The following is a 14,978-nucleotide window of genomic DNA, read 5'->3' on the forward strand; positions in this document are numbered from 1 at the left end:
AGATGTGATTCCTAGCTACTTTTCTCTCACCTTTTACCTGTCTTTTTTAGTTTGATGTAGTTTTTCTTTCTAGGGAGAAAATTTTTGTTTTAAAAGTTTGCAGTTGAATTGTTAAATCTCTTATTTCTGATGTTATCACATACTTAGACTTTTCTACTCAATTTTTCTTCCTTGTTTTCTTTTAGTACTTATGTCATCTTCCTTGGTGAAATTTTCATTTCACCAGGGATTTTTTTTCTTTCCAAAATGTCTACCTGTTTATCACAGCCATTACTGAATAATTATTCTTTTCGGTGTTAATCAAGTCTTCTTCGTTATGTACTGAATTCTCATATATATGCAGATTTTTACTTTACTGTTTTCTTTTTTTTTAGCCTTTCTGTTATTTATGTGCTGGTACCACACTATTTTAGATGTTATATCTTTTTATTATAATACAGTAGCCAGTAGGACTCTTCTTTCTCATTACTCTTATTTCTCCATATTGTTTTTTGAATTAGCTCATTTTATTTATATTTAACAGAAGGAAAAGAAATTGAAATGATGAAATTGCTGAACTATTAGATAAATGTTTCTTATTTTCCACTGAAATATTAATTCCTAAAAGATGTTCTTAATGTGACAAATGATTATTGGAAGTATTTATATTTTTTGTCATCGCATTTCTTCATATTCCAATTTGAAAGTATATTGTTTCTTTTTTTATAAAAATGAGTGGAAATTGGCATACTTATATTTAATCCTGATTTCTTCCGTAACCCTTCATTTTTGCTCTTTTCATTGTCAGCTTTTCATTATTATAACATTACTGTACTTGCTTTTCTGTAGTTCTGTATCTTCAGGTGTTTTCATCATACCTTGGTGTTTTAACTTGCTTTCATGGTCATAATCAGCATCTTACCATAGCTTTATGATTAATCAGTCTGCATTTTGATTCACTTGTGGTTAGGTGGTTCTTGTATCTTTTTTTTAAAATCAAGAATTTATTTTGAGAGGTATCCATGGTACTATATTCTGACTTCTTAGATGGGTGATAATGTTCTCCGGTAGCTCAGGTGGTAAAGAATCCACCTGCAGTGCAGGAGACTCAGGTTTGATCCCTGGGTTGGGAAGATCCCCTGGAGAAAGGAATGGCAACCCACTCCAGTAGTCTTGCCTGGAGAATCTCAGGGAGCCTGATAAGCTGTGCAGTCCATGAGGTCGCAAAGAGTTGGACATGACTGACCAACTAACACACATACACACAAGGTTATCCTTACAGTTGAAGAACTTTCATCTCATAAAGGTGAAAGATTATGGGGCTTGAAAATTATGGGGCTTAAAACAGCTGGATTAACACATTACTGGCTTTTTGACCCAATATCAACCCCTGAGTAATTACCAATACCCACCCACCACCACCACCACCACCCCCCCCCCCCAAAAAAAAGAAAAAGAAAGGAAGGAAAAAGAAATAAAGGAGAAATGAGAAACCACGTGGAAGAGGGGAGCCTCTTTGAAGCGATGTGTGTAGGGATCTGCTGCTCTGGGCCAGGAACAGCCATGGCTGCTGAGGGAGGAAAAGGCTGGAGGAAGGCTCCAGCTTCTGTGCTGCTGATTAGGAAAAATGAATCATCGCCTCCATCTCACAAGGGAGCCTGCGATTCACGATTCTGCTATCACTGTGTCATGACTTGGGTTAGCCCAGTATCGGGGATTTTATTATGATCACAGTGTGAATGCTGTTCATAGCAGTCATGTTGTCTCTTAAGATTACTTTCACTCTCCTGCACCATTTTGCTTTCTCTGTAGCTAAAAACTGTCTTCTGGTTTGTCTGTGTGCTGGCTTAGGTTTCTGTGTATTTATCACTGATTCATCCACATTCTTGATCTGTGTTTCATTACATTCAAACTCATTGAGCTTTGTTTGTTTTTTGGTCACTTTTGCCATTGTGTAGTAGTCTCTGGTTTCCTTTCACCCACTACATTCTCTGCCTGTCCTGAGAATTTCTTCTACCTCTCTTTGTAAAAATTTCTTTTCTCCTGGACTTTTGTCTTAAGCACTGTTGGTTTATTCCTTTTTTTCCCCTACAGCATGTCTTTAAGTAGCTTCCTGAGGACTGGTGCATAGGAGCTAAATTATATGAGAATTTGCATGAGTGAAAATGACTCTATACTTTTTTTTTTTAATTAATTTTGTCCCGTGCCTCGCAGCTTGTGGGATCTCAGTTCCCTGACCAGGGATTGAACCCCAGCCATAGCAGTGAAAGCACCAAATCCTAACCACTAGACCACCAGGGAACTCCCTATGTTAACTTAACTATTGAAAAAGAAATTAATAGTCTTTATTGTGGTATACTTTGTATATCATAACATTAGCCCATTTTAAGTATACAAATACAGTAGGCTGAATGTTTGTGTCTCTCCAAAATTCATATGTTGATACATTACCCTCCAGTGTGATGGTTTTGGGAGGTAAGGCCTCTGGGAAGTGATTAGATTATGAGGGGGTGCCCTCATGGGTGGGGTTTGTGCCCCAGAGAGAACCTTCCCCTCCTGCATGTATGGACTCAGAGAGAAGGTGGCCGTCTGTGGACTGAGACGCGGCCTTCATCAGACAGTGAATCAGCTGTCCCTTGATCTTCAACTTCCCTCCCAGCCCCTGGACCTGTGCGAAACACATTTCTGTTGTTTATACGCCACTCTGTCTGTGTTACTCTGTTACGGCAGTGCAAACCACTAAGACAAGTCAGTGAGTGGTGGAACATTTACAAAGTTGTTCTATAAAGAGCAGGATCCAGTTGTAGGACATATCATCACCCCATAAAGATCCTTATGTTATTTTATCCCAGAAAGTCTAATTGCAGGTGGAGTGGTGTGTGTGTGTGTATTCTTATATCACTACTCTTGGAGTTTCTAGGTGCCTTTACTGGTTTTTTGGATAGAGTTCCTTTTTTTTTTTTTTCTGTCCCTTAGCTGCTCTATTTCACTTAGCATTGTTGTTCAGTTGCTAAGTTGTATTTGACTCTTTGTGACCCCATGGATTGCAGCACAGCAGGCTTCTCTGTCCTCCACAGTCTCCTGGAGTTTGCTTAGATTCACTTGGCCTGCTGCTGGTGCTGCTGCTAAGTCGCTTCAGTCGTGTCCGACTCTGTGCGACCCCATAGATGGCGGCCCACCAGGCTCCCCCGTCCCTGGGATTCTCCAGGCAAGAATACTGGAGTGGGTTGCCATTTCCTTCTCCAATGCATGAAAGAGAAAAGTGAAAGTGAAGTCGCTCAGTGGTGTCCGACTCTTCGTGACCCCATGGTCTGCAGCCTACCAGGCTCCTCCGTCCATGGGATTTTCCAGACAAGAGTACTGGAGTGGGGTGCCATTGCCTTCTCCATCACTTGGCCTATATGATCATTATTCTGAATTCCTATCCTTTCTCGGTGGGTACATCCTCTCCTGTGGTTTAGCTGTGGTTTTTTGGAGTGGTCAGTACCAAATCCTGTTTGTTGTGATATTCAAGTAGTTGGTGATAGGATTGTATCTACTCCCGAGGATAGAAGGAGCCTGTGTCCCCATCATTCTCCTTGTCTCAAGGATCCAGACATCAGCATCCAACTAACATACATGGACCACTTGGATTCATTGGCAAAGAGAACAGGGACTCTTCTGAAGCCTTGGTTGACTTTCTCTCCAGGGTGCGTGAGTCTCTGCAGGATCCAAGCCGTCTCCGTGACCTGTGCCTTTCACATTCTTCCCTGGACTTCTCTGAAGCTGGTCTCTCAGTTCATCCCAGCCCATGAGAGAGAAGAGCCTGTTACCTGTTGTCAGCTGTCACTGCCCCCAGATAGCAGTGCTTCACATGTCCCCTGTGTCTCACTAAGTCGAGGGAGATAGAGACCCTGGAGGGGAGTGAACCGTGTTGCTATTTCCCTCTTCCCAAACCAGAAACATCTAAGCTGGGTTATCTGGGCTTTTTAATGAGTTGGAGGGGAGTCTGTGGATCCTCTGAAATTGGACACACACTTTACCAGGGAGAAACTTTATGAGGTTCTAGACTCTAAAACAGTTCAAAACAGTCATAACTGACCAGTGGGAGCTCATTTAATCATTGTTTCCGTAAATTATGAGCATCCTCTGTTTTCACTCAGCACCAGTAAATCCTAGCCCTGCTCCTTCCTAGCTGTGTGTCTGTAAGCAAGTTCCTTAACTTCACTGTGCTTCATTTCCCTCATCTGTGAAGTGACAGTAATGTAGCACTTACTTGATAGGATTGTGAGCATTAATGAATGAATATTTAACTGCTGAAAATAGCGTCTGGTTAATAGTAAGCACTCACTCTTCTTCCTAACTGTAGGAATCTTACCAGTAATATTCTGCATGCTATGTTGGTTAAACATTGGTTAATATGTTCACTATTACTGTCGTCATTATAATTTAAAAAGCTTGTAAGTGGTCTTTTTTTTTTTTTCAGGTGGCAAACTGGGCCACAAATTAATTAATAATAACTTCCTCTTATTCTTTTGTCAGTTGATTGAAAAATTATTGTTGCAAATGAACAAACATAGTTGAAATACTAACTGCTTTGGAAGAAGTCTCTGTTTCATTTTAAGAGTTTTGTGTAAGAGAAAAATGGAGATGGAAATCTTTCTTCTGAACATGAAACTCACTAAAGGGTTACATTGATAAGCTATTTCTGCTTAGATCTTTGTGCTAAAATTAGTATTGTGGATCCTGACTATACCTTTCCAAATTGTGTGTATGTGTGTGTATGTAATTGTTAATTTCCAAATCCAAGTAATTATAGATTTTATTTTTTTTGAAAAGCAGTCTTAATATTGTCTACAAAGGCAAAAAAAAAAAAAAAAAAGGCTAGAAAACTCTCAAATAGAAAGGAGTAACATGTTAAATTTAATGCCCAAATATGGTCAGCTGGCTATTCCACATCTTGAAGAACAGAGATCTAAATTGTATCCTCTTTGTTAGATCTCAGTCAGTGGCTTATACTGATTGCAACAGTGAAGGAGGAATCTACTTTTGCTGTGAAAGAAAAAGTGTAATAATAGTGCTGTTGAAATTCTCTGGAGGCCAGATACCCCCACATCCCATCAGAGATCCCATCAAGGATTTTTGTATCGTATGGAACCTTGTTTTCCTTATTTTATTATTTTTATATAATAATATTAATATTTATTATTAATTATTAACTTATTTATATATATATAATATAACTTAATTAAAAAGTTAAGAATTATTGCAGCCTAAATCTGATTTCTGAGAATTGACTATAACTGAACAAATATCTTTTTCTTATTTTCAGAGCAATTTTAAATTTAAAAATGTACTTAAAGAGTTTAGCCTTTTATGGAGTTAAGGTGTTTGACTGAAAGAATAATTGGTGGAAATAGGAGAAATTACAGGGAAATGGATTTGTAATTAATTTGTAAAATTCCCTTCTTGCCAGGAGGAATATTTTAGATCTGGACAGAAATTGACATTTTGATTGTATTTGAAAGCACAGAGGCCAGGGTTCTCAGACTGGCTGGAGCTAGCCAGAACCGGAATATTCTGGAATATTTGAAGTTCCTTTCCTGGGAAACTGAGAACGTAAAGTAGGGTATGTTATGCTGTCACTTGATGTCTTTCTTTGAGTCTTACTGGAAAATTGAAGGAAAGAAGCTTTTGTTAAATAGACATGAATAGTTAAATTTGTCAGACATTTTTCATTAGTTTTTGTTTGGAAGCATTTTATAAACTATGTTGGTGTCTTCAAGTTCCAGATTCTTATCTAGAACCTTCCAAATTTGTTCCTGTATTTGTTTCCTAGGGTTACCACATCAGCTTATCACAGGCTGAGTGGCTTAAGCACCGTTTTGTTACACTTGTGGAGTCAGGAGTGTAAATCAGGGTGTGGCAGAGTGGCTTGGTCTGGAGGCCTTTCTCTGTGGCCTGCAGATTAGAACTCGGCATCTTGGGTCCCCTTGTGGTCTTCCTTTCTTGCTGCGTGTCATCTGTGTATTCATCTCTTCTTGCAAGAACGTCAGTCACATTTTATTAGAGCCCTCCTTAATGACCTCATTTTAACTTAATTGCCTCTTTAAAGACCCCATCTCCAAACATAGTCATATTTTGAGTACTCGGGGTTAGGACTTAAATATATGAATTGGGCGGAAGTGAGGGGAGTACAGTTCAACCCCTAATAGTTCTCTTATCCTTTCTTCATCTGACTGTTTGTGTGTGGGTCAACAGGAAAGCTCTGTAATAAAATTTGTTCAGTTTTCAGCACCACCCTTGAATGTAGCCATTATTTTCAAGGTGAGTTTACAGGAATGATGTGTTGGGGCCTATTGCCCAACGTGCTTTTTTTCTTTGAGGCCTGTGGATCAAAATTTAATAACTTTAGATCTTTATTTTGAAATCCTGTATTCCCAGGAGGTAGAGTTTCAGTATTTTAATAGGTATATGTTAGATTCCATTTTGGACAAAGACTGTCTCTGACCTGAAAGCGCAAAACCAAAAATAATGACATCAGTTGTCCTTTCAGGCCAGAACAACAAACGAAAAAAGATAGAGACCTATTATGCCAAATACCATTATGAAACACAATTTTATGTAACAGGACAATTTCCTCATATCTCATCAGGTAATCATACCTATACTGCTTTGCTCAGTTGAATCGAACAAGTTCTTTCAAAAGATGGCTTTCACAATCTGGGTCTTTGTAGTATCTGTCAATTAGACTTGTATTTAATAAAGAAGTTACTTTAAGTTATGTTAATTTAACATAATATTATTTGGATGTTAGAGCATTCTCTTACCACACACTTCTTGTGAGTATCTCAAGTGTCTTGTCTGTAAAATGACAGTGAAACAGAGAGCAAGTTCATGAACATGGAGAGGTTTGATAAATTTCAGTGCCATGCAGATGTTAGTTATGATGTGTACATGGGTCTTCTGCTTTTAGGGACAGCTGCTGCCTGGACTAAGCAGCTGGGCCTCCACTTAACACCTAAAAAAAAACCTACCCTCTGTTTAAGGAACTGTGAACACTTTACATCACCCTCTTTCTGTATAACGGCCAAGTTAACACATAGTTCATTGGTCTGATGCCTCTCCTCACTCTTTAGGACTTTCTCCTCTTTTAAACTTGTGGTTGTTGTTGAGTTACTAAGTTGTGTCCAACTCTTTGCGACCTCATGGACTGCAGCATTCCAGGCTTCCCTGTCCTTCACTGTCTTGCTGAATTTGCTCAAAATCATGTCCATTGAGTTGGTGATGCCATCCAACCATCTCATCCTCTGTCGTCCCCTTCTCCTCCTGCCCTGTTTTTCCCAGCATCAGGGTCCTTTCCAATGAGTCAGCTCTTCACATCAAGTGGCCAAAGTAGTGGAGGTTCAACTTCAGCATGAGTCCTTCCAGTGAACATTCAGGGTTGATTTCCTTTAGGAGTGACTGGTTTGATCTTGCAGTCCAAGGGACTCTCAATTTGAAAGCATCAATTCTTTGGTGCTCAGCCTTCTTTATGGTCCAACTCTCATATCTGTACACAACTACTGGAAAAACCATAGCTGTGGCTATATGGACCTTTGTCAGCAAAATGATGTCTCTGCTTTTTAATACGCTGTCTAGGTTTGTCATAGCTTTTCTTCCAAGGAGCAAGCGTCTGTAACCTTGAGTAATTATGTAATTCTTTAGTAGGGTGGGTTTTGTTACAAACATCTAAATGAAGCACCCATTTAAACTTTTAAACATGCCTCAGTGTTAATATTCATTTGAAGTTAACTTCAGTATGTAATTAAAATTTGCCTGAATCTTATTCCCCTTGAGGAATGCTTGCCTGTTATGTAGTTACCCATTCTTACAATCTTTAGAATTATTAGATAATCAGCATAATAAAGTATATTTAAAAGTTTAAGTCAGAGAAAACACATTGAGCAAATTATCTGCTTTTGGTTATTTAGCACAGTGGAAGGGTTCTGATTGAAGAGACGATAATGTCAATCAAGTCAGATACCTTTACCTTAATAATGTTTCATAATATAAAAACAAAAACTTTGGTGATGTTGCTCTAACTTTTATTAAGTTTTATTTTACAATTATTTCTGATGTCTATAAAATTTCTAAACATTACTAAAAATATCTGAACACCCTTTACTAACATTTACGTTTGCTTTATTTTTATCCTATACCCATATCTTAATTTCTCTCTGTCCTCTTTACCTGAAACATTTCAGAGTAAGTTGTAGGCCTGGTGCTCCTTTACCTCTAAACATGTATCCCCTAAAAACAAGAAAGCTCTTTTACGTTGCCACAGTACCATTATCAACGTCAGAATACTAACAATGACATATTGCTCTCTCCCAGTCCACAGACCATCTTCACGTGTCACTAGTTGTGCACAAATGTCTTTTATAGTAAAATTACAACATTTTAATATTGGTTCCGGATCCTATGTTGTGTCTGCTTGCCATGACTCTTTAGTCTTTATCTGGAGCAGTTCCTTAGTCTTTTGTTTGGTCACCTATGACCTTGACATTTTTTAAAATGAGCACAGGCCATTTGTTTTATAGAGTGTCCCTCATTTTGTGTTTGTCTTTTTTCTCTTGAGTATATCCGGACATTGCATATTCAGCAAGAATATTACAGAAATGCCGTTCTTCCATGAGGACCATTATAGGAGACATGCAGTGTCTGTTTATCCCGTTACTGGTGATGTTGCCTTGGTTAAGGTGGCATGTCTTGGATTTCCCCACCGTAATGTTCGTGTTTCTCCCCTTGTCATTAATGAAGGTATTTTATAGGTGGATACTTTAGGACTTTATGACTCTGGAAATATCTGTCTTCCCTTCACTAGTTTTGGATACTTCCTGATTGGTATTTAGGACTTCCCAGGTGGTCCTAGTGGTAAAGAGCCTACCTGCCAATGCAGGCGACTTGAGAGATGCAGGTTCGATCACTGGAAGATCACCAGGAAGATCCCCTGGAGGAGGGCATGGCAGCCCACTCTAATGTTCTTGCCAGGAGAATCCCATGGAGAGAGGAGCCTGGTGGGCTATGGTCTGTAGGGTCGCAAAGAGTTGTACACAACTGAAGTGACTTAGCATGCACGCACGCAGTTGGTATTTGAGGAGGAATAAAGCTAAAGATCACAGTGGCAGTGGCAGAATTTATGATTATAACTTTTACAAAGGCAGATAATGACAACACAATTCCAGAAACATTTAGCTTTTCTAAGTTTATTACTATTGAAATTTGATACATCAAGTACTCATGTGAAGTGAAACCTGGTTTACTTTGCCATTGCATTTGATAAGCTCAGGTATTCATTTTTTGGGGGGAAATACATTTGAAGCAAAAAATTAGAGGGAGTGGCAAGAAATCTAGACTCAAATACTGACAGTAGTGACAGTTTGATGGTGACTGAGAAGACAACTAAAGTAAATTTGCAAATAGATCTATAAAAAACTGGCTGGCCGTGACCATCTAATGTAGGCATATATAACTATACATACTCATAGATTTTGAGTGTGATTATGGATCTTAACATGGCATTTGATGATCGTCATTTGTACCTGTTTGAATAAAAGATTCATAACGAGGTTCATAATTGGCATTGCCAGTGCTGATTTATAAGCTCTTGATAGAACCTGCGATACTTCCTAGGTGGCTCAGTGGTAAAGAATCCACCTGCCAGTGTAGGAGGTGCACATTCGATTCCTGAGTCAGGAAGATCCCCTGGAGAAGAAAACAACCCACTACAGTATTCTTGCCTGGAAAATTCCATGGACAGAGGAGTCTGGAGGCTACAGTCCATCGAGTTGCAAAGAGTCAGACACGATTTAGCAACTAATAGCAGCAGCAGAACCTCCAAGGTGGCATTGACCTGATAAATACATCCCAGTCAATAATTTGCCTTGGAGAATTAAATTCTGATTTGGATGGGCTTCCCTCATAGCTCAGTTGGTAAAGAATCTGCCTGCAATGCATGACATCCTGGTTCGATTCCTGGGTCAGGAAGATCTGCTGGAGAAGGGATAGGCTACTCACTCCAGGATTCTTGGGCTTCCCTTGTGGCTCAGCTGGTAAAGAATCTGCCCGTAATGCAGGAGACATGGCTTTGATCCCTGGGTTGGGGAGATGCCCTGGAGAAGGGAAAGGCTGCCCACTCCAGTATTCTGACCTGGAGAATTCCATGGACTGTATGTATAGTCCATGGGGTTGCAAAGAGTCGGACACAACTGAGTGACTTTCACTCTTTTTTTGGGTTTGTGTGTGTGTGTGTGTGTGTGTGTGTGTGTGTGTGTATGTTTTCTCTCCTTCTCACTCGCTTTTTTGGCTAGGTATTAATTTTGCTGCCCAAACCCCAAGGTTTCATGTACTAGGATGTCAGTATATTACTCTCTAATGCACAGTCGTACTATCTGGAAGATCCTTCATTCATACGTTTCTTGGAACTAGCACTTATTTCTTTGGGGCAGGAAATTGATGTGTGAAGACCAACAATTTGTTTGGCGAGGATAGAGTCACATAAGGGAATTGGGTTTTGTAGTGTGTTAGCCAGAAATTTTATTCAGGTTTTTCTGTACAATGTTCCAGAAAAACCCGAACAACCATTTTGGCCAACCCAGTATTTTGAATCTTTAAGGCATTGTTTCTAAATGTGTGTTCTTTGGAATTCTCAATCCATAAAGATTGTCTGCAAAAGGAGGAGGTGTGCAGTTAAATAAATGCTGTACAGTCTCCTTTCAGAGAGTCCTGTGGCGTATTTACAGATTAATGTGTTTGAGGAGTCTTTCAAAAAAAGCAAAAGCCTGTTTAACTTAGATTAACTCAGTGTTTCCCAAATAGAAGTTACTCAGAAACCTTGTACTCCCCCGACACAGTAGTCCTCAGAATAGATGTTTATTAACATCATACTTTCAGAGGTTGTTTTTTATTCTAGGTTGGACATGGTGTTCTAGGTTGGACATGATGAATTTGTTGGTTTACCAGAAGCCAGTGTTTTTTTCTTCTTATAACCTTTTGTTTCAGTTAACCTTTACTTTCCATTGATTTTACCCCCTTCCCTTCCTTTTCTTTCTTTTTTGTTTTATTTAATGATATTTTTAAAACATTTAATGAATTATGTTTTGGCGTGGGAATGATTTTTTCTCTTTGTAACCTCTGTTCTTCTTAAGCATTGAGTTTAACTTGCACAGGGAAACTATTTTTAAGTTTTCAGGAATGGGGGGTAGACATGGTTATTTAGTCAGTGTTTTAATTATAAGATGCCCGATGATAATAATAATACAGGGTCTAAAGGAAATGCTTCACATATCCTGTTGAATAACTTTGGAATTCTGTTAAAATGTATTTAGAAGGATTTCTCTTAAAAATGTTTAAATTTATGTTTTCCTTTAAAAAGACGTATTTCTGTTATCTGAAAAATTTAGGTACATCAGACTACTTTGTGTACTTTAACAATACTTGAACCTCAGTGGATATTTTTTAAAAATTCTTTAATGATTTTGTCTTTAGTAGGTAGCTGTTATTTTAGTTGTCTGCTGATTTTATTTTGTAATAATTGCGGCTCACTAAGATTATAAAATGTTGTGTTACTGTTATATAACTCTAAATTGGGTTAAAGTGGGTCCAATTTTAGATTCTATTCAATAGAAGTTTAATAAACTTTTTTCCTATACAGTTATAAGGAGTTATAAGGAGGTTATAAGTTATAAGGAGTAATAAGGAGGTTATAAGTTATAAGGAGTTATAAGGAGGTTTTCTAAGGTGTAACAGAGCCTTACAATGAATTTGGGTCTTTAGCCTTTCATAATCATGTATTTTATAAAAGGTAACAGTACATAATTGTTTAGCTGTTTATCTTTACTACATACTTTCATATCCATTTTTCCATGAGGAAGAACAGGCAGCTAATATCACCTCTGGAGGGATGAGATTCCAACCCTGCCTCTACCACTTACTAGAGACATGGCTCTGAATTTGCCACTCTTTCCTTCATTCCTTTAATGTATATTTCCTTGTCTAGTATATAGTATGTGCTTTTCTGAGCGATAGATATAGAAGGATGAAATTAAATCATTTTGTGAGCTTTTAAAAATGTTTTCTTACTTAACAAAGGTAGTGGATAGTATTAATATAAAAAGCCCTTGGTCACATAGTAGGTTGAATAGTTAGGGTGGTAAGATGCATTCTCACGTGAAATTCATTTCCAGCAATAATAGAATGGCTTTACATTTGTTCCTTTCTTATTATGTTTATCATACAGAACCTTGTTTCTCTCAAAACCATGTTTTGCTTTTAAGAATATAGATTCTAAACTATCTAATAAAATCTTTACTTAAGTGTTACGTATATTTTACAAAGGGTAGATGCTTATTTTAGTGATGATTTGTCATTAAAATTATGTCAAAATGTCTTAAAATGTTGTTGAAACTGTAAACAAACTCATAACACACACAGAGCTAATTATGGATGCCATCTGTTTATTTTTACAAAGCTTTTTTTTTTTTAAGACCGTGGCATTGTCTGCTTATGATAAGCTTCAAGATTATTATAATGACTAAGTCCTGTCCTTCAATTAGTGTAGTTGAAGATGGAAAGACAATTGGTCTGTTCATTGACCTTTTCGCATGTCAGAGTGTATGAAATATAACATGTCATGATAAAGAAACTATAGTGAAGTGCTTTTAAAACATGCTTAATTTTCATGAGAAAGGAAACTGGTATTGAAGCAGCTGATGTGGCCAAAGTTGATATTCTCAAAACTTATTCAAGGCTTTAGATGGAAGGCAGAGGACCTGCCCTTTACCAACACCCTCAGTGGCTTTATTTTAGCTCAGTTAAGTTCAGGATCTCGTCAGCAATCGATCAGATTGATAACAGTGTGTCTGTTAGTATCCCTGTATGTTTGTGCATGTTTCTGTACATGTGCATCCCATGCGCTAGGGTGGAAGGCCAGGGATCCCCACGACAGCATCATCCAAAATAGTTATCAGCAGTTTGCTGAGAGAGCAGTGATTTCACTGGCTCAGTGTTGCCATTGTGCATGCTAAGCACTCCCCACGCCGGTCTGGAGGGAGAACAACCTGCAGGATCCATCTGCTCCTTTCTGCTACACTGCATTGATGCAAGAGTACGCTAATCTGGTTGCTTGTCAGGACAGGTTAGTGAAAGCGTGCGAGTGGGTGAGACTCAGGCTGGACTAGTGCTGTGGAAAAGCGTAAGCTGCCTCTGCGGATGCCGTGCTAAGTGTAGCAGAACAGGCTGATGATCAGCCACACTGAGGACGCTAGCTATAAATATGTAATCGTCAGTGAAGAATTAGTATAAAATTAAAAATGTTGAACCTGGTTGAACCCCATCAAAATAAACACTGGGAAAAGTAGTAGAGACAGTTTACAAACACTTTTGGGGTGTCTGTTTTTCTCACCCAGCTTTGTACTATATGGTATCGATGCTTTAATTTTATTCTCTTAGATAGTTTTCAAGTCAACTATGATTATAATTAACCTCATTTTACCCAGAAATTGCTGACATTGTCCCTGCTTATTTCTATTTATTTACTTTTTCCTACATCTGTTGGAGCTTCCCTGGTGGCTTAGTAGTAAAGCATCTGCCTTCAATTCAGGAGACATGGGTTTGATCCCCGAGTCTGGAAAATCCACTGGAGAAGGAAATGGCATCTCACTCTAGTATTCTTGCCTGGGAAGTCCCATGTACAGAGGAGCCTGGTGGGCTGCAACCCATGGGGTCGCAAAAGAGTGGGACACGACTGAGTGACTGGACCACCACCACCACACCTACTGACGGGCAGGTCTTGTCCTTGTAGGTTGAGCATCCCGTCACAGAATGCATCACTGGCCTGGACCTGGTCCAAGAAATGATACGTGTTGCCAAGGGTTACCCTCTCAGGCACAAACAAGCCGATATTCCCATCAACGGCTGGGCGGTCGAATGTCGAGTTTATGCCGAGGTAAAGTGAACACTGGGAGGAGGGATGACGGGAGGAAGGGTGGTGTTTGTGTCCCGAGTCATGGGACCACGTATAACTAAACAACAAGGTAAAGTCAGCGTCCTGTAACTTGGGGTCAAGTATTTGATTATGTAATTCAGAGCTGAACCAGAAAAAGAAAGGTTAGATCATTTTGACATAACTCAAAATAGTTTTAAAAGATTGAGTTTAATTAATTTTCATGTGTTGTTTCTGGATGGAAGAATAGCTTCTAATCAGTTTAAGGAGCGAGAAAGAATTAGTTTAATATTCTTGTGCTTGAATGGACCGTGGGTTTTGTTTTGTTTGCTTATTTTCAAACCACATTGAAAATAAACAGGAGCATTTATTTCTGTGTGTATGTTAAAGAGCTACCCTAGTTACACATCAGTTGTTAATTCAGTGTTTAATTTTTTTTAACAGTTTCCCCCCTAATACTTTTATTTCTTACATGAATAATCACAACTAAAATTTAAATTGCAAAGCTCTTAATTACAATTTTAATTATGGATTTTACTCATAAACTCTCAGTTCAGTGCTTTAATATTATTTTATAACTATATTAACCACATAATTAAGCAGCCAGCATCTGAAAATGCTTCTCTCAAATGACTAAAACAAAAATGCAAGGAAACATTAATGCCATCTCTTACTTTTAGACATTGAAGCCTGTCTGTAAAATAAAAAGCAAATTAGTAGTATCTGTGTTTTAACAATCCTGGACCTTGTTTTGGAATGCTTTTCAAGGATCTTGAGAAATAGTTCTTGGCTTAGTTAGTTTTCTTTGCATTATATTTTGAGTGGTATTCTTTTTCTTCCCTATTGTTATGATACTGAACTTACTGAATATTTATTCTGATGATCTAAGATATTTACAAATGGAGCGTTTATCCAGAAGCACATGCAGAGTTACTTTTCAGGTCTTTATTTGGAGAATCAGAACGCGCAAATCTTACCATATGTGAGCTGTTTTGAGAGTAAGAAAAACAAATATCTTCAGTGCACTGCATTTGTT

General features: G+C 38.3%; 1 protein-coding gene across 5 annotated transcripts in view; it reads left to right on the forward strand.

The window, feature by feature from the left end:
* The window catches only part of PCCA (propionyl-CoA carboxylase subunit alpha), a 360,640-nt gene that overhangs the window by 160,060 nt on the left and 185,602 nt on the right, over positions 1–14,978 (forward strand). For all 5 annotated transcript variants that reach the window (XM_019971675.2, XM_070799925.1, XM_019971676.2 and 2 more), the window contains one exon: positions 13,802–13,945. In XM_019971675.2, the coding sequence (XP_019827234.2) occupies positions 13,802–13,945 (144 nt within the window). The remainder of the gene's footprint in view (positions 1–13,801; positions 13,946–14,978) is intronic.

Source organism: Bos indicus, chromosome 12 (genome assembly GCF_029378745.1).
Source record: "Bos indicus isolate NIAB-ARS_2022 breed Sahiwal x Tharparkar chromosome 12, NIAB-ARS_B.indTharparkar_mat_pri_1.0, whole genome shotgun sequence".
In the NCBI taxonomy this organism is placed as follows: Eukaryota; Metazoa; Chordata; class Mammalia; order Artiodactyla; family Bovidae; genus Bos; species Bos indicus.